This window comes from Telmatherina bonti (assembly GCF_933228915.1).
Source record: "Telmatherina bonti genome assembly, chromosome: 1".
Taxonomy (NCBI): domain Eukaryota; kingdom Metazoa; phylum Chordata; class Actinopteri; order Atheriniformes; family Telmatherinidae; genus Telmatherina; species Telmatherina bonti.
Window position 1 is genome coordinate 10920873 of NC_136619.1, and position 20410 is coordinate 10941282.

General features: G+C 39.1%; 1 protein-coding gene across 2 annotated transcripts in view; it reads right to left on the reverse strand.

The window, feature by feature from the left end:
* Nucleotides 1-20410, reverse strand: part of phkb (phosphorylase kinase, beta) — a 152450-nt gene that overhangs the window by 122064 nt on the left and 9976 nt on the right. For both annotated transcript variants that reach the window (XM_079239387.1, XM_079239388.1), the window contains exon 3: nt 453-591. In XM_079239387.1, coding sequence (XP_079095513.1) covers nt 453-591 — 139 coding nt within the window. The remainder of the gene's footprint in view (nt 1-452; nt 592-20410) is intronic.

Genomic DNA, 20410 nt, shown 5'->3' on the forward strand with positions numbered 1-20410 from the left:
TGAGTGTGTAGATGGTATTCATGCCGGGGTGTCCATGCTGCTCCGACTCTGGTTGGAAATGTCAACAGTTCAAGCAGGAAGGAGAAACTGAGATGTCTGCATTCACTTCTGTCCACTGGGAGGACGCTGAGTCACATATTGCACATTTACAGCGCCTGGCTCTCTTCCAACAGGAATAATAGCGTATTAACAAAAGGTTCATGAAGCACATCACTGAATTAACCCAATTAGTCATGAAAAAAAGCTTCATGACTGGCAAATGAAGGCTAACATTAGCATGCCGACGGGACATTGGACTTGACATGTATAATGTTGTTATAAGCCATTAAACTGAAAACCAAGTCGAGAAAAAAAAAGTCTCATTTCACCTGTTAAAAAACAGAAGTTTCAGCCAAAATCACACAGTGTTAGTAGCAAGAGAAATGTTCTGATCATTGACGCTGTGCACTAACCGGTATGCCATAGCCAGGGCCCAGGCACTGGCAGCACAGTATAGGGAGTCCCGGACCTTCGCCTCCTTGCAGGTGGAGTAGGTCTTTACTGGGAACAGGCCAGTGGTGGGACTCTGGTAGTTCAGAATGGTTGTCTTGACTAGAAGTAGAAAGAAAAAAATGAAAATACATCATGAAAAAAAGTGATGTTTAAATCTACAATCGTTAAAAACACCAGTGAATAAAACTGAGACAAAGCGCAGAAGATGACTAGCAGAACTTCATTAGACTTTAATAAACACACAGGCGAAAGCTCCTGCTAATGAACACGCGCTAAAGATGACATTTAAACCTTTTTCAGCGGCGTCCTCCAATTCTCTTTTACAGTACGTGCACTTCTGAGTCCCCACGCTCATGACTGCATTTTGCCTTTCACTGGGAGGTCTCTATTCATACCGTTTTAATCCATTATTTTATTAAAGTTCATGACAGAATTAAATGCAGTGGCAGGAGGCGAGTTCCAGCTGCCAACAGGGCAACGCTGCAGGGAGCAGCAGCCGAAAACTGGAAATCAGACACAATTCACACGTAATAAATGGCTTTCAGAACAACTGAGCGTAGACCGTGAGCTGTGATGGAGGATAAACAGCTGCGAGTAATAAATCCAGCCGTTTTACTCTCTAAAGATGATCACAGACACAATGATTAAGTTTCACACATGCAGGTAAAATGTCAGGACATTTACTTTCACTTAGCTTTCGGAAATGGTTTCATGGTTGATGCATGAATTATTAAATTTAAAAAAAAAAAAAAAAAAAAAGCCACGTTTTCACATGCAATATTTTACTTCTACAGACATGTCCAGAGACACTTTTTTTTTTTTATAATGTTATTTAACTTTCTATTTATTTATTTTATCTATTCCATTCGAAATATTTTTAAAATAATATTTTCTCATATTTATACAACAGAAATAGTCTATAAAAATAAACTAATATCATTTTCTTGTCCTGTTTATAACTGTGGTAAAGTTGGTAATTACATGTACGAAATTTTATACTATATTTGTTTATTCTTCAGTGACTGGCGATGTGTTGGGAGACTCTCCTAATGTCCACTAAAGTGGCTAAACTGCAAATATATCATCTTCACTTAGGAATATATGATAAAACAGCCTTTAAAGAAGCAGTACGTAACTTTCTGATCTTAAAACTCCACGTTCCCGACTTGTTAGACAATGCAGTGACATTTATCATGTGCATTTCTAGATCGCAGTCCAGCAGCATCCCGAGGTCGAGAAAATGCACAATAAAACTTTTACATCTGGAACACGACGAGATGTTGCAGCGGAGTTTCGCTTCACGGTATCATATGGAAATGGCTGTATTAACGTCACTGATTTAGCAAAGAAACGCAAGAAGATTAAAAGTGAGAAAGAAAGTCTTTTGTTGGCAGGAGAGAGCTAACAGGTCATGTGGGATGCAGGATGGATGCAGAATTAACCGCGGAAAGGTGCACGTTGACGGAGAAAATGGCAAAAGTTCTGCAGTGAGTCTTTAAACAGGTCTCCACTGCAGCGCACATGATGCATGAAAGTGTTAATGACTCTCTACAACTTCCTTAGAAACACATGTTGGTTACACATTGATTTAATTTAAATATATATAATATTTGCCAAAAAATAAAGAGTCATAAACGAAATTATGTTTTAATTATAAAACAGTTAAAACGCCAAACAGGTAGATGACCTCAGTTTGTTTTAGTGCCAACATGGAGGCCAGATGCATATTTTATCCAAGCTGTAAACGTAGTGAAGCAGTTTGCTTCTGTTCTGCTGTTTCAGCTCAACACAAAGGCGGCACCCCAGTTCGACAGCAGTCGTCCAGTAATGGACTACCAGTAGGTGCTTTTCCAACCTCTAGTCGTTTTTTTTCTTTTAAGGCTTGTCTCCATTTGCAAAGTGTGAAATATAATATTTAACAGGCTTCCAGAGAGCTTTACTGGCACTGCCCCTGCAGTAACCCACACATATATCCAGGCACAATGTTGATTAATTTCTATTAAATTATTTAATTGATTTTTTTAAAGATTTAAAAAGAAAAGGTCAAGAGGGATAAATTTGGAAGCAAATCTGATCAAAGCATAAAAACGCAGCTGAGCTTCTTTCAGTTTATGTCAGACTGATGACAGAAAGCCAACACTGAACACAAGCAGTAGCAAGAACGCGATCTGGCGCTGTCGGAGCATGTAGATTTGACTAAATCAGTATTTTACCCACTGTGCCGTGGTACACTAGTGTACCTTGGGACATCGTCAGGTGTGCCAACTATCCAATGTCACCTAATTGCTCTAACAGCTGGTATTCATCTGAACAGTTGCAAGTTTCACACTGAGTAGAAATATAAACAATCATAAAAGGTCTTTTATTATGTTCTTATTCAAGATATTTAAACAAGAACAACTTCATATTGTTATTTAGGGGTGGGAAAATCGAATCCAAAAAATCGAAAATCGGGATGTTTTGTTTCACGATTTTTATTTTGTGAAAAAAATCGGGTTTTTTTTTTTTTTTTTTTTTTTTTTTTTTAATGAAATAAAATAAACTACTATAGATCTTTGTTATTTTTATTGGTTTTATTGATCTTTTTACTTGTCTTCTTGGGCATTATAGTAGCAGAATGATGGTCTGGCTACTGTGTTGTTTTTTCTCCTAACTGAAATCAAGAAAAATTACTAGCAAAAAAAGGCTTTATAAATTTTTTTTGTTTGGTTTTTAATGTACGAAAATCAGCAATATCAAAGAATTTTGAGAATCATAATTTAAATCAAATCGGCACCCAAAAAATTGGAATAGCACATCGTCACAGCCCTAGTGTTAATACAAGCTACAAAGTTTTATTTTTTAGCGTTTTTGGTTTGTGGTGTGCACTGAGATCTTTTCAATGAAACCAATGAGTCTTGGATCAGAAAACAATGTGTAAACAATAACAGTTGAGTCATATCAGTGTTTTACACGTTAACTTTCTGCACAATGACTGCCTTTATGTTACCAGCATTAAGTGTACCACTACTTAAGGATGACTTAACTGTGATGCACAAACAGCAAAGAAGCAGATGCATCAGTTCAGTTTGATTAGAGCAAGGGTGTTAAGCTCCGGTCCTCGAGTGCCACAGTTCTGCAGATGTTAGGAGTTTCCCTGCTGCAACACACCTGATTCAAATGGCTGATTAGCAGACTTGTGCAGAGTTTGATGTCAAGCTCTGCACAAGTCTGCTAAGGTGTGCTGCAGCAGAGAAACTCCCAACAATTGCAGGACTGTGGCACTCGAGGACCGGAGTTGCCTCCCCCTGGGTTAGAGAAACGTTTGGCAAATGTGAATGTGTCTAAAGAACTCTGATTCAGATGTCATGGTTCGTTTCAAGCGGCCTAAAAACAGGAAGCGGACTACAACAAAGTCACTTCCTGCATTTGACGTAGTATTGCATTGTGGGTAAATATATAGCAATTGCTTTATGGACATAGACTGTATTTAAAAGATGGACGGAGTCTCCATGACGTCACCCATAGGTTTCTGAAGAGCTGAATTGAAGCTCAGTGGGCGGTTCCTACCATCGCCATCATGCCAGCGTTACGTGTGTCGTCTCTCCCAGACAAATACAAATATGGGCAAAGAGGTGGAGCTGAGAGGGGGGCTGTGAGCGTGAAGTTGGTGATTTGTTGACATCTAGCGACCCCTGACTTGCCTTTAGCTAAAAGCTAACCGAGCCAACCCAAAGCTTACAGGAGCTAACCAGCTAATGGAGGTAAGCAGGCTAAAGCTAAGTCACGCTGTAAGGTGACCAAAAATCGCGGTTCTATATTCTTCCTTCATGAAGCGGGAGATCGGGAAGCTGCCAATCAAAAAGAAAAACCCTTAATTATGCCGTAATTCAGAATCAAATTACTTCTAGACAGAGGGGTTAAAAAAATTCACTCCCCCCACAGTTGTCATGAAGGTAAACCTGACCTATTAAACCTAAAATGCTTTTTGTACCAGGCTGTAAACATGTTTATTTCTGCTGTGAAGTTGGTCTTTTAACATGGGAGTCTCTGGGGATTTGCTCTGTTTTGGAGCCCCTAGTGGATGAATGGAGAACTGCAGTTTTATGCACTTCCACATAGGCTTCACTTTTAACCACCAGAGGTTGCCGCTTGGTTAAGGGTCCTCTGCCTCATCTGTTGTTCATACTGCCTCCATTGTTGCAGTGTGTTTCAGCAGTAAACTTGCATAAGACAAAATAAAAAACGCAAAACAGCGATAGTTTCGTCTCCATGTTTAACTCGTAAGAGGAGGAAACAGAGTTTTCTTCCTCACGTGGGTCTAGTCCTCTCTTTTAGTAAATACTAGTACGGCGCTACCTTTGGTGAGAATAGGGATATACTATACTAATGGTTTGGCTTGTTTGAGCAAAGTGCAATGGGAACGTGCTCTCGGTCTATACGGATACAACCCCCCTACAACAGAGCAAAGTCCCCAAACAGACTAGTGGACTATCCTGAAGTGAATGCACCCTACTGTAGTAAAGTGCTTTTCTGAGTTATTCGAGCCGTATTTGCCTGTGTACAAAATTGTGACCCGGGCACGTTGCCACAGTGATGGACGTTTGTGAGGAACCTGTTCGTGTGTTTACGTCTAGACTTCATAGAATATAATAAGACCATTTAAATCTCACTGTCATTTGACTTTGCAGCTCAGTGGAAGAAAACATCAGCTGATCAGTCTAAGGCTACGTTCACACTACAGGCTGAAGTGACTTTTTGCCCCTGTGCGAGCTGTAACCGATCTTTTCTTAACAGTCTGAACGACACAGATCTGATATTTTCAAATGCGACCCAGGCCGCTTGGATATGTGGTCCTAAATCCGATATGTATCTGATCTTTTGCCATGCAACTTCAGTCTGAAGGGTCAGGTCCCATTAATCCGACCGATGCGTCATTGACACACGACAAACGTCATTATTCTGCGTTTGTTGTTTATGAACTCTATCGGTAAATACGCTGACATCACTCTCCCACCAATCCTGACTGCGACTCCGAACCCAAACGTTTCTCTCTACAGTTGTTGCTGCTGCAGCTCCACAAAAGGCCTTGACCAAAACTTTTACTTTCCTCTTCTGTAAACGTCTACTTGAAACGAACACATTTACAATGTTGTGGCTACGGTTGGACAAAATTTTTAACTTTTATTTAACTTTTACGGTTTGACAAAACTTTTAAAATAGCAAATGCTCTGCTGCCATCCATATTTACCTCCACAAACACAACGACGTCACACGCACACCGCCGTGTCTTCTACGCATGCGGGCCGCTTCTGGTGCGCATGAGGTTCATACAGGAGATCACATACAAGTCACATTTGATCGGAAATGTGAACGGACTTTCAAAAAATTCGGATTTCACAAAAACATCCAGCATTTACAGAAGTAACAAGTAACTAATGTAACAAGTAACTAAACATATGAAGCAGCAAGCCCTGCAGTCTGAATGGAGCCTAATTGATCAACTGAGTGAAATCGTTTTGCTATCAGAGGCTGAAAACGCTGATGGGATACAAGATGCAAGTAAAAACCTACAACGGAGACCTGAAAGGGGGTTCGGATCTTCCAGAAAAGCCTTTACAGAGGTAATTTACATGAGCCGATGAGGTGTTGATGAGCGGCGGGGTACTCAGGAAGTTGTAATATCACGTGACATCACAGCATGACATCATCAAAGCTTCCTTTATGCTGTTTGTGGACTTTACAGTGACACATTTCTTACGTGCACGCGTTCATATTGTATACTCCGTGCTAAAGAGGCTAAATTACGAAATGGGAACGTAATGTGACAAGTACTGATGTTCTTTTTCAAATGCGGCAACAAGTAAAGTAATCTCATTACGATTTACAGAAGTAACAAGTAACTAATGTTCTATCCTCAGAGGGGACAAAGCTTTTTCTGTTGCTGGTCCAAAACTGTGGAATGAGCTTCCCCTCCACATCAGACAAGCCTCCTCACTGTCCATTTTTAAAACTCATCTTAAAACCCATTTTTATTCCTTGGCCTTTAACCCAGCGTAAGACAGTTTCCGGTCTGTGTGCTTTAGTTTATTTTTATTATTGCTTTTATTTACTCTTTATTCAGTTTGTTTTATTGTTTTATTTCCGTATTTCTTGTATGACCTGTTGTTTTATTGTGTTATTTATTTGCATTTGAACTGTTTTATTCTGTTTTTATTTTGGCCGATTGTGTACAGCACTTTGTTTGGACTTGGACTTGTTTGGTTTTAAAGGGCTTTATGAATAAAGTTGAGTTGAGTTAATGATTTTTATTTGAGTTCATAATGATCAGTTTTTCACACGGGACCGGATGGAGAAACGGATCAGTTTCTTCTGTAGCTGGAGCGGACGCGATGAGAATCCTGCGGCCACTAAAAGGTTTTAACACATGAAAGTCAAACTTTTACGAAATGCACCGACTGGACACATAACTCCACATCTCAGGGACCTCTGTGGTCACATGGCTTCATGATTTAACCGGCAAATAACAAGAATTTCGCGCCCCGGGTGACAATGCCAACGCAGTTTAATCTGCTGGGATTCAGTAAAAACGTCTAATATCACTAAATTTCCCCAAAATGCAATGCTGACACTACAGAATGAATTGTTTTACATTTTGATGACAGTGAGATTAAACAGAAGTGATCTTAATGGAAGTTAATGAGGCATTTTCAGCCACGAAGGTGTCCGGAGGGAGTATCTGATCAAACATGGAAAATACTAATGCAGTCAAGTCACTTCTGTTGCTAATCGTTGGCATATTCAGAAGTCCAATCACGGCCGAGCGCCAAACTCCTAAAATATTTACTCTGGAGAAAATTATTCATGTTTTTATGTGTTTTTAATTAATTATTGAAATAATCAAACTGACATTTAAAGGGTTAAAAGTCTGAAAATCCTTCCGGGAGTTTTGAGAACACCTGAAGTTGTTCATGTGATTTATGAAGGTTTTTGTACGTTTTTAATCACTAAAGTCCCCAGAAAGGGTGTCAAACACGACATAAAAACACAGATGCAATCAAATCATTCATGCTCATTTGACATATCCAAGACTCTTCTCACCACCGCTGCTCCATCCGCATGTTTATTACATGTTAATTCAGTTATTTTTGGTGTGTTTTTGTCATAAATTATTAATCATTTGTATGAATAAACTGGAATAACATGGATTAAAATCCTAAACTTGAACATTTATTTGGCAGTTCTGATTTCTGCACATTTATATTTTTGTTACAGAATCCAAAAGGCATCAAAGTGACATAAACAGAGGTGTATAAAGTAGAAGTAGAAAGTAGAAGTCAAGTCCAGCAGCTCTTTCCAACCAGTCACTAAGCCAGGGGAATGTAATCAGCTCCTGGCATGGGCCTGTTTGTGAAAACATCTAAATGTCCTGGTAGATCCAAAAACATGGCAGGACTTTTACTTTATTTTTACTTCTACTTCTACTTCATACACTTCTGGACATAAAAGTCTTTTACATAAATTTCAGAGTAAAAGACAATAAATTTAATAAAAATGACTAAAATTCTTGCAAAGGTAGAAAAATGTGTGACGGCACCAGGGTTAAAGACATCTCTGTTTTTCTTTTTCTGTTTCCCTTAAATTTGAAAGGAAATGTATTCATGAAAGAGTTTTTAAAAAACAAAAACATCACCAAAAAAGAGGTTTATGAACAAAATTTACTAATAATTTACTAAAGTAAAAGTTTAGCTCATGTAAGAGGAAAGATGAAGAAGCAAAAGAAATAAAAAGAGACTGCAGGTTATTTTATGTTCAGTCAATAATATAAAGCCAGGAACTGGTCTGATCATCGTACTGTCGTCACCACATGGTGGACGTCGACGTTGACACACCCATTGATCATCAACGCCTTCAGATTGATGAGAAACTCTAAACAAACCTGTTCATGGTGAAGCTGAGCTCATCAACAACATTTAATTCACCAGTGAATAAAGGAAAATTGCTATAAATCTAAATATACTCGTATAAATGTTATATTATTGAATTTCCCTTTGGCGATTAATAAAGTATTTTTCATTTCATTTCATTTCATTTCATAATTTTTAAAGTCTTCATCAGGGATGCTCAGTTTGGTCATATGAGGGCTGAAATCCAGCAAGTTTTTCCATGTATTCCTGCTCCAACACAGCTGACTCAGGTTGTTAGATCCATTTCATTTGATTCAGGTGTACTCGAGCAGGAAAACATGGAATACCTGCTGGATTGCCCTCGTAGTATCCACACCTTGATTTAAACCCTACTACACACCCTTTCACACCGTTTTGCCCCAAAACGGAGGCTAATTCAGCATCCATCTTGCATCCTGCCTCTTCTCTGAGCGCTCTATCTTCTCTCTTGCTCCATTTCTTTCCGTTTTCTCTGCACTTTCTATGACAATGTTTTGTATTTGTACTTGTTAGAATCAACCATGGTGTTGATATCCAGCTGCTCGTGTGCTAAATGATGCCATAAAGCAAAGCGCAGCTGTAATCTGATGCTCTGTTCTTTTTCTCAGCCTCTGAGCGGTGCTGGGTAACAACAACTTCACACTGCTTCACACTCAGCATTAAAAAAGAAGAAAAAATATACAAAAATGAGGTAAATGTTGCTTAAAATAAGATAAATGATCTGCCAACAGAATAAGAAAATTTGGCTTCCCAAAACAAGTCAAAATACTCTTAAAACAAGAGGAATTCTCTGGCATAAAAACTAATAATTATCTTACCTTTAAAAGAATAAGCATATATTCAATTTCAGATTTTTAATCTAACTTAGATTTCAGTTTTTGCTGTGCAGGAGGGTGCACAGCCTCACTGTGCCATGAAAACGGGTCAGAAGCACATTGTTTTCAAGTTAAAAAAAAGTTATGTTGTGTTGCTTTAAAGACAGACGACAGCAGTAAGCCTTCAGTTGCAACACCATGCTTTACCTCGCTGCCTTTCCATCCACCTGCAACTCTGCTGTCCGTCATCAGCTCTGTTCCTTAAACGCAGAAAGACGATTGTGCTGAGCTGTGCGGAGCAGTGGATGTTCTCTCATGTGCTTTCACTGCTCCTAATCAAACGGGACATAAGGTCTCATTTATCTGACGTACAGCTTCATCAGGCTACTGGATTCTCAGAACTTGTGCTAATTGAACACGTCTGCCGTCAGATTCAAAGAAGAAGAGCCAAGTTGTGTAGAAACTACGCCTTGCAAGCATTTAAAGCTGAGGAAAGTGTTAAGTTAGACCCATATGTTGGTGAAGGAAAAGAGTAAGAATAACTTAAAGGTCCCGTGAGGATGGAACATATGCCAGGGCTGAGCCCTGGAGAGCTCTGACCCACTTTAACTCCTCGGTACTGTATATATTAATCGATGTAAGTTGCTGCTGAACACGTTCCTGTTCTGTTCACGTTTTACTTGACCTTGACCCCCGAGATCCCTCTGAGAGACTTGGCCCGTCTCTCGTGCTGTTAGAAAATGCAACAGAATGGCCTGCTTTTCTTAGTTTCTGTCGACTTCTGCTTTAACATCACAGAGGAAATGAAGAAATTTCCTCATGTACAGCAAGCATCTGTCTTTAACCAATGTGTTACTGTTGAACCGCCAACACCTTTTCTGAGCTGCCATTGCGTGTACATCCACCCCGCTGATGCTTTTTAAGGTCGTCAGATGTTGATATTTGGGAGAATTAAAAATCTACTGCAGATTTCAGGAATAATCAGAACCATAACTTATGGCTTGCAGCAGAAAATTAAGTTTTAATTGGGTTTGTGTTTCTAAGCAGACAGCTGCACAGTATGGACACGCAGTCAGATAAAAGGCTTGTTCATCAATCTTTAGTCTCCCTTCAGTTTTCTGACAAAAGATTTAGACAAACAACACACCAGTCCATATAATTATCCCTACGTACCGACGCTGCCTCAAGTCTTTCTCATGCAAATATGTTTCAAACTAAATGTGTAAAAGTAAAAATGGCCAAACTAACAGTAACCTGCAATGACAGAAATGTGTTCATCCCTGACTACTCTCACAGAAACCAAGATTTACATGGGAATTAATCTTATCCAAGTCATTTCAGTTCATTACTTTAGTGTTGTGATGCGAGCCAGAGCTAGATTTGGATCTTAAATCTAAACATGGCTACAATGACCCCCTTTCTAAGTCACTTTAGTTACTTTTTTAACCCATTCAGGTGTCATTATCACACACACATTTTCCTGCCAATCTAATTTATAGCCAACTAAGACACTGACACAGATTAGCTTTGCCGTGTGCACATCAGCACGCATGTGGCAGGTATTTTAAAGCACCACTCTGATGAAGCTCCACACAATGTAGTTTTGTTGATTTTTAATCCATTTTCTTTTTCAAACTAGTGTATTTTTCATGTCCTGCTAGCAGAGGTGAGAGGAGATGGGGTCAGGTAGGAGGAGACAGGAGGCTGGTAATGATGTTTAATAAACACCAGGTTCACAGGAAAAGAAATAAAAGCAAACTGCAGGGAGAAAAACTTGACAGTAGATGACTAAACACCAGGAAACTGGGAAGAAAGAACTGAAACCCAGTGGGAAACGTACCGTAAGCACAACAAGACGCAGGTGGATTAAATGAACTAAATGAAACCAGGTGAACTAATGAACAGGAAATGGGAAGCTGAACTGTAAGCACACGGGAGGAAATCTCCTAAATAAAAGAGGAAACCAGGATAAACACATGACAAAACTACAAATCAGCACAACAGAAACCCTAAAACCATAACAGGGGATTTCTGAATACGGACTGAAACAGTTTTTAAAACAATAAAAACGATCTGACAGGCGTTGATGAGGAAGCTGAAATCTGTTCTGATAAAAAACAAAACTTAAAGCTGGAGTATGTAAGATTTTCAATAGTTTCAAAATAAATTAACTAATAAAATAACTACAATCATAATTAGATTAGTAGGTTCCAGTCTGTCCATATTTGATGCGTTATTAAATTACAAGTTTATTTAATGACAAATGACAAAAAGCACTCTTTAGTTTTTACTGGTAGGTAAGCATTTAAGAAGGGTCTTTGTCATTAATTAAACTTGTAATTTAATAACACATCAAATATGGACAGACTGGAACCTACATGTTTAAAAAAAATTCTAATTATGATTGTAGTTATTTTTTAGTGAAAATATTGAAAATCTTACATACTCCACCTTTAAAGAAAACTCTTAAAGAAACAATTACTTAATACAGGAAAGTAAACTCTTAAGTTTTTATGGGTTTCTTGGATGCTCAAAAAGCATTTCACAGTGTGAATCATCAGAAATTATTTATTAAAGTGACTCAAAAAGGTGAACCCAGTTACATGGTGTGCTTTCTGACATACTGGTACACACAGCAAAACGTCCAGATCAAATGGGGAAATAGGGTGTCATGTGGGGTCAGACAGGGTGGGGTTCTGTTCCCTGTGTTATTTAATCTGTATCTGGATGGCCTGTCCACCAAGCTCAGAACCTTTAACACAGCTTGTGTGGTTGGAACCATGATACTGAATCATCTGTTATATATAGTTGTTTTCAGTCTGTTATATATCTGTTCAGCATATGCTCTGGAGCATGATATTAAATATAATACAAGCAAGAGCATGGTGATGATCTATAAAAGTAAGGAGGATAAGGGCATAATATTCCATAATTTTTGTCTTTTAAATGATGTCTTGCATGTTGGAAACTAAATCAAACCCCTGGGCACGCCATTACTGAGGACTTGTCAGATGACGAGGACATTTATAGACAATGTAGAGTGTTGTTTGGCCAGGCTAATACTCAGGCTAGAAAGATTGGTTGCTGTACAGAAAATGTTAAACTGTCTCTGTTCAGGGCATATTGTGCTCCTCGGCTCACCTTTGGGCTAAATGTAAGAAAGCCAGTCGGCGCAGGCTGCAGGTGGCTTACAACGATGCAGTACGAGGGCTCTAGAGGAGGCCAAGATGGACAAGTGCCCCAGAAATGTTTGTCAGAACTACTGGTGTGAAGACACTTTAGGACTTGCTTCGATCTTACATGTACAATTTTATTTGTTGTCTCGAATGGTCAGGAAATAAAATAATAACTTTCACTAATATATCACGCTGTGATGGACTGGCGAGCTGTCCAGGGTGTACCCTGCCTTTTGCTTAAAGACTGCTGGGATAGGCTCCAGCTTCCCCGCGACCCTTCATCAGACCAAGCGGTTTGGATAACAAATGAATAAATAATATATCGTGGAGTGCGACCCGTTTTCAGTCTGATTGTTTGTTTTAAAATGTGTTTCTATTTTATTGTTTGTTTGTCTGTTTGTGTTTCTTTTGAAATGGACCTTGAGTTTGGAATAAAGATTTAAGTGAAACTCCTCGGTACTCTGTATTTTTTACTCGTTGTTTAAGCTTGTGAAAAGCTACTGGTTTTAGCTAAATGTTGGCCAGTTGTTCAGACTTTACTTGACTGGGATTAAAAAAAAAAAATCCAGGAAAAACACTGAATCCCTGCAGCTACGCCATCAAAGCTACAACCACCTAGAAAAGCTCTGCAGCAGACAATAAGGGAGGCCATGTCTTCAGAAACAAGGTACACATATGTGAGATGAAGCTGAAATCTGAAAACCTGATTACAGTAAAGGCATCGGGAAGGATAAAGTAAGACGGCTGAACAGTTACTGAAGACAGAACAACAGTTCAAAGCTTGAGAAGCAGAAACAGATGGTGGCCCTCCACTAATGCAGGCTGAAATATTACAGACTAAAACAGAGGTTCTTCAAGGAAGTAATCATAAACACACACACTTCTCTTGGCTGATGACTAATGTGTCTGGAGGGATCTCTTCATTTATCAACAGAACATTATACTGGTGCAAATGAAGGGCGCATCCATTCTGGACGGAGGTTTGTTACAGAAAAGAGAAAGAGAAAAGAGAGAACGACAACAAGAAAGATGGAGGAAGACGGCGATGACGGAGGAATAGATCAGGAAGATATGCGCGCCTGTCAAAGAGGGGATAGAAAGATGTGTGTGTGTGTGTGTTTCTCAATAAAAACAAGGAAAGTAACGGTGAGAGCGAGTGGAAATGTCAAGCTGTCTTTGCACACAGGCATGTGCACGTGTATGTATGGATCGGTTAGCTGAAGGTGGCAGTCACATTGACGAGGAGATAAAGTGATTGATTGGGTGAATTATAGGTGGAGTATTAATAACCTTCTGAAAGTCCAGCTAATATCAGCCCGAGCGCTAATAAAGCATATGAGGCAAGAAACTCATATCTCTGCTCACCTGAGGACCATCTCCTGACTTTTCTCATCATTAGATCGATTATTATGGTTGTAAATATGAGCTTTAATTTGAAAGCAGCTTGAATGCAAAGACATATATTGTCATCAAACGCTCAAATCTGGTCAGAAAAACTGGGAAAAAACTACAGAGCTGCAAAAAACACTAGAACTTGTGCTAGACTGAGTGTACGCGTGTCAGTTTTACAGTTCAGTTGAACTCCTCTGTGATATAAGCATTTAAAATAACTTGTCTGAGGAAATAAGGATGCACTATATCATGTAGTTTCGCTAAATTAAACATAAACCTCCATTTTTCCTCTGATGTGAGACATGAAAGAGACATTTTCTGCAATACTGCTCAGGACATAACCTTTATCATGTTGGGTCAAACAGTACAAATAAATAAGTTTGCCTATTTTGATTTTGCTACATTAATAATTTAAAGTTTCAAGGAATCGTTCTTTTTTAATTAAAAATGAAGTTGTGTGGAGTTTACTCGATGCAGCAGATATGAGATGAATGTTGTTCAGTCTCCGGCTGAAAGTTTTTCCGGATGCAAATCAACTGTGTGTTGGGAGTTTTCGGCCTCACCATCCGTCAAGCTAATGTCCCACTAAATCAGCAGCTAATGTCTCAGACACACACAGTCTGCTCTTTTACAATGGGCCATTTCACCGCACCGACGGGGTGCAGAAGATGAGAGAAAATGATGCTAAAAAACATACGGAGAGGAAAAAAAATAGAAGCGGGGGGATGAACAGAGGGAGATAAAGAGTAATATGATATATAGACAGTCCTGCAACAAAGTCTGCAGGAAAATATGGAAACACACAAAGTGTGATATTCATCATTCATGTCCATAGGAACAACAACCTCCCTGCTGCTGACGCTGTGATAATATACCTGGAGTCTACTGTAACATCTACAACACAGGTTGCTACTAAAAACAAGTGCAAAGGTGACAGAAACCAGGATCAATCCAGGGAGAAGAAAGATAATATGCAGATAAAAACCATCAGCCAGACTCAGGATGAACAACATGCACATAAGAAATAATTACAGCAGGCGATGTAAACTTTGTAAGGATTAGACCAGTGGTTTTAAAACGGGGGGGTGGTAATGGCACTGGACAAACTTGTATAAGAACCAGTGACAAACGATGATGAATCAACAAGAGAGACATCAAATACTAGGAAAGGAATATGATGGAGCATATCTGTCCCTGCTTGAACAGGTAACGAAGAAGTAATCATCAATGGTGGGTAATGAAGAGTCCACAGTCTTTTGCATGTATAAAAATATTATCATCTAATTTTATTAAGTCTGAAGCCAAATAAGTTATAGAACCGAGTCAACAAGGAGCACCTGGCCAGTCCTCCTTATACACCATCCTTATACACCTCCATGCAGCATGGAGTCCCCCATTTTTGCCCTTTTTTGCTTTGTTTCATAAATTATGGTTTACTTTTGGTTACAACTTTATCGCGTTGTTGTTATGGCTTTTGAGCCGGGTCATGACACTCTTAGCTATCGAAGTAGAGGTAATGCATACAAAAGTTGTGCAAAAAGTGACATGACTTAAATTTGAGAAAATAAATCCAGGACATTGACTTGGCTAAAAATGGCAACACGGTGTCATACACTGCCAAAAGTGAAATCTAAGTAAGATTAAAAATCTTAAATTGAGTACACATATGCTTATTTATTTAAAGGTAAGATAATTCTTAGTTTTCATGTGAGATAATTCCTCTTGTTTTAAGAGTATTTTTACTTGTTTTGGGAAGTCTTGACAAGCTAAATTTTCTTGTTCTGTTAGCAGATAATTTATCTTATCTTAAGCAACATTTCCCCAATTTTTGTATATTTTTTCTTGTTTTTTAAGGCTGAGTTTTTGCAGTGTAGAAACATTGGAAAGGAGGACGCATGGAAAGCTGAGAAACTGGAAGCCTGCACTACAAAACAGAATGGAAAAAGGAATAAGGAATATAAAAAAGATCACTAACTCAAATCATTAAAAAAGAAAAAGTTGGCTCAGGATGCAAGTTTAAGTTAACTTAAGTGGAAATAAAAACCTGCTTCTTCCATTCCCTAATCAGTGTGAGCCAGACAGCGGTGTGATGGAAGCAAAGTTTCTGCCTCCAGTTTTATCAGGAAGGAAGCCGAGTCAGTGGAGTGTGACCACAACGCCGTAAAGAAAGAGAAAAAAGAAACCAGAGCGCTCTGAGACTAACAGAAGAGGTGAGAAAACACAGTGAAGGGGAGATGATGGAGTGATGAACTCAGAGAGATGGAGGGAAAGCTCCCCATGGTATTCTTTTCTTGAAAGAAAAAAAAAAAAAGTCCCTAGTTGCAGCAGCAGCATAAGCTTAATACAGCTGCTTCTGACTGAGCTGGGGGCAGCATTGCAACAAAACAACAAAGAAAGAGAAAGGAGGAAAAATGTAACTGGTTTGATTTGTCAGTGTCACCCAGCTTCACCCCTCTCCACCCCTTTTTCCCTCCCCGAAGCTGAAAGAAAGCAGGTATATTGGCAGGAGGGCCTGTGTGCCGGCGATAACAATGTTGGCTTTGTTCCCTGCTAGAATTGGACAAGCGCTTCCAGCCGCCACCCAACACAACAATTAAACAAGCTCGATGTTAAAGCCTCCTTTTTTTCACGTGCAGCAATCTGGCGAAGGCTTTTCTCTGAGAATCTCTGAGGTTTCAGCGAAGCTGCTGCTGTCGGCAACGCTGCACTCGCTGATAGCAGCAAATTGTTTCCAACTGAGAGCTACACCTGTTGCTCACTAAGCTCAGCGCATTGTCTTCTGTCGGTTCCTCCACGCACACACGGAGCCTAATGAAAACCCACCAACCGTATTCTGATGGCACATTAACTGTCTCAGAAACCAGCACAGGCAGACACATGCATACACACACACACACACACACACACACACACACACACACGCACGCGGGCGTGTGCAGTCCAACCCAAGCTGCCCTGTCTTCATCAGCGCTGACCAATGGTCTGTGTCATATCTGCCAGAAGTGTGGTCATGGGAGAAAATGGCGCATCCAGCCTCCACAGACATTTTTTCACAGGTTGCGTTCACAGTCCAGGCTCAGTGGCGGATATCTCTGCTTTCTAAATTCTACAATGACACAGCAAGACCCAAACAGCCGTCTATCAGCTTGTTTTCAGCGAATCTGTGTCTGGTTTTGAACGATATCTGAGCAGAAGTTGTTGTTTATCGTCTTCAGTAAAACCACTGAGCTCTAGCCTGGGTTTTGTCTTTATAAGGTTATTTATCAGGTTACGAACTAAACATAGTCTGGAACGGATCCTAAACCCTATTATCCAGATGTTTAATATTGTAAGCACATTGAGTGCCAATTTGACCCTCTAAACCATGAAACGTTCAGACATTTGGCACAAACAACAAGCTTGGTGGAAAAACTCGACAATCTATGGTCTGCATAGACTCCAATGTGAAATGGCTCTACAGCGCCATCTAGACAAAGACAAAATCCCAAAATGAATTGGGTCCTGAACGTCTACTTTGACCCAGGACAATTAAATTTGGCACACAAGTCAATCAAACAATTGTTGCAACGAGGTCTCTGCCATCTTGGAAATTAGGCTCATTTTCTACCATATTTTGTCACTTAATACACATTGTATCTGATAAAAACTAGTCTGGGGGTAGTCATGCAATTGACTCCAACTTTGACAGGAAGCTTCCTGACAAGTTGGGGACCAAATCTCTAATAGGACACACAGTGTTACCATGGCAACCCATGGGGAAAAAAGCATTCTCGCCATGAAACACGGTTTACTCATATCTCAATAGAAATACACCAAAATTGACAGCAGTCATTTTTATCAGGTCCTAACACCCTGCAGAGTTACGCTAAATACGTGCATGAATCAGGTGGGGCCAGACACAAGCCTGGACCAACGCAGAGGGTTGCGTCCGGTAGGGCACCAGGCATAAAACGTGTGAAGATTTGCAGTGGCGACCCTATTTTTGGAGGGAAAAGCCAGAAGGGAAACAGCTCCAACTACTCTAAAATGTCTGTAACTTAATGATCTTATAACTTTTTATTTCCATTTACTATTTGTCACACATATATCTCGGATTTTTTCTTTTTTTTTTCCCCATAAGGGGCAGTTTCCTCTGTTTCACACCCGGCAACCCTAATGACCCGCTGTATATCGTTTAGAATAATCTCCACTTTAGATTTACGTTTGTAACGCAGTTTCTTTTACATCCTGCTTTGTATTAAAAGTGCTACACTACTAAAGTCTGCTTGACTGAAAAAAATCTACATAAAGTGGATTTCCATGACAAAAACTAACACTAAATTATAATAAAAACATATCTAGGAGGATCTGTTCTTTCTCTACATGTCCTCAGTGGCATGTAAAACAGTTTAGTTGTTCCTGCCAGTTTCTTTAGTACCTCTGCCAAGGAGGTCATCTTTTCGCCGGTGTTTTTCTGTCTGTTTATAACTTAACCAAAAACTACGAGATGTTTTTTTCTGAGAATGCATCTTGGTCTGACTTCGATCCTATTCAATTTTGGGAGTGATTTGGATTACCATCTGGATCCAGGAATAATTGAAGAAATAGCACCATTTTTAGCCTATATACATATATACATATATACATATATACATATATATATATATATATATATATATATATATATATATATATATACATATATATATATATATATATATATATATATATATATATATATATATATATATATATATATAAAATTCCACAGAAAATGGTCAGCCTGCTTGGCAAACATGTACAGGAGAAGTTCCCAACAAGTTTTACATAACATCAAAGATAGATCCAATCCCAGCAAAATCCTGGAAACTACAATCCAGAACAAAACAAATATGGATCTTTGGGATTTTTTATCACTGCAAGGGAACAAATTAAGATGTAAACATGCAACAAACAGGAATACTGGAGTATGAACAGGAATATATAAAAGCCAAGACACTGTGGAGTCGTTATCAGTATATCAAATAAGGTATACATGTACTCCAGTGCATCGTCAGATTACTTCATGCAGGTTTGTTTGGGTTTTTTTTGCAGGATTTCTCTCATTAATGATTGTAATTCTGTCTTTTAGACTTACTTTTATTCAAACTTCCTCCACATCTGGGATCCCCTCGGCATCTCGACTGTCTAAGCATCTCCTAACTCTTTCACCAGCAATATAAACTCCTTTATTGTAATAAATTATTCTCTCCCATGACTTAATTAAATTTTTCCTTCAATAATCATCAAGCCTATTTAATTTTTAAAACAACAATCTGTACAAAAATAAATGCAAAAGGTTGTGTGACTTCTTCTATACTTGACTTCATTTGTATTTCATTAAATTATTTCAGAGTTGTCACTTATTAACAAATATCCTGCAATATCCAGCCACATACAAAAAAAAAAAGATGGCAAAAGGAGTTAAAGATGCTGGGGTTGTGTACTTGCAAATATATCATTCGTGTTGTGAAACATTTTCATTATAAACTGGTGGGACTGCAGCAGGACAAATTGATGCTCCTTAGATCTTTCAATGAGAACTGCCCATTAGTTTGTCACTGTAATGCATCCGAAGTGCACAGCAAAGCACTTCTTGAAATTAGCCCTTTGCCAAATCAGGGTAAATGATGCACTGACCAAAGAGCTATGGACAGAAGTTAAGCCATTCTCCATTAACCATAAAGAGTAACTTTAACAGCAGACTTTTACTGTTAAATCACTGTTGTATAACTGCATTACCAGGGTAACCATAGCAACGAATTATTTAACTGGTTGAGATCAGCTGGCTTTTGACAGGTGAATGAGAAAAACGTGCTGTAGCTTAACAATGGTTGTTTAGCATAAGAAATACATTGATGCCAACATAAAATAGTTCCTATACTTTAGCATATTTAGTAAGTTTTATAAAAAAGAAATAAACTTTTGTCATAAAATGTTTACTGTGTACCATGGTATAAGCGGATTAAACAACTAGAACACCACATGTGCAGTGTAATGCACGCCTCCTCGATGATTAATCCCGACATAAACCCTTCTTTTTAGAGCTGCTTTCAATTAGTTTAAATTCTAATGACAAAACTACGTCTGTACAGCTGCTGCTGGTTAGCCTAGCGCTACACGACGAAACTACGTCTGTATAGCTGCTGCTGGTTAGTTTAGCGCGACACGACGAAACTACATCTGTACAGCTGGTGCTGGTTAGGCCAGCGCTACATGACAAAACTACATCTGTACAGTTGCTGCTGGTTAGCCTAGCGCTACACAACAAAGCTACATCTGTACAGCTGCTACTGGTTAGCCTAGCGCTAGACTACAAAACCAACTAGTAGATGCTGTGACATGACTTTTCATTTTCTTTTTGGCAGATTCAGTCCGTAAACTGATGCTAATTTAGATTAGCAGTAAGGACAAGGCTGTACTTTTTGTTATTTATAGCTGGGTTTCAGAGGATATCCAGTTCAAGAGTTGTGCACGGGTTAGGAAGGGGGCATAGCACCATATCCTCTTAAAGTGGTGGGCAATCAAACTCATTGTAGACCCTAATGTGTTTGGCAAGCTAAAAAATGCCTACATTTGAGCCGTTTTTCAC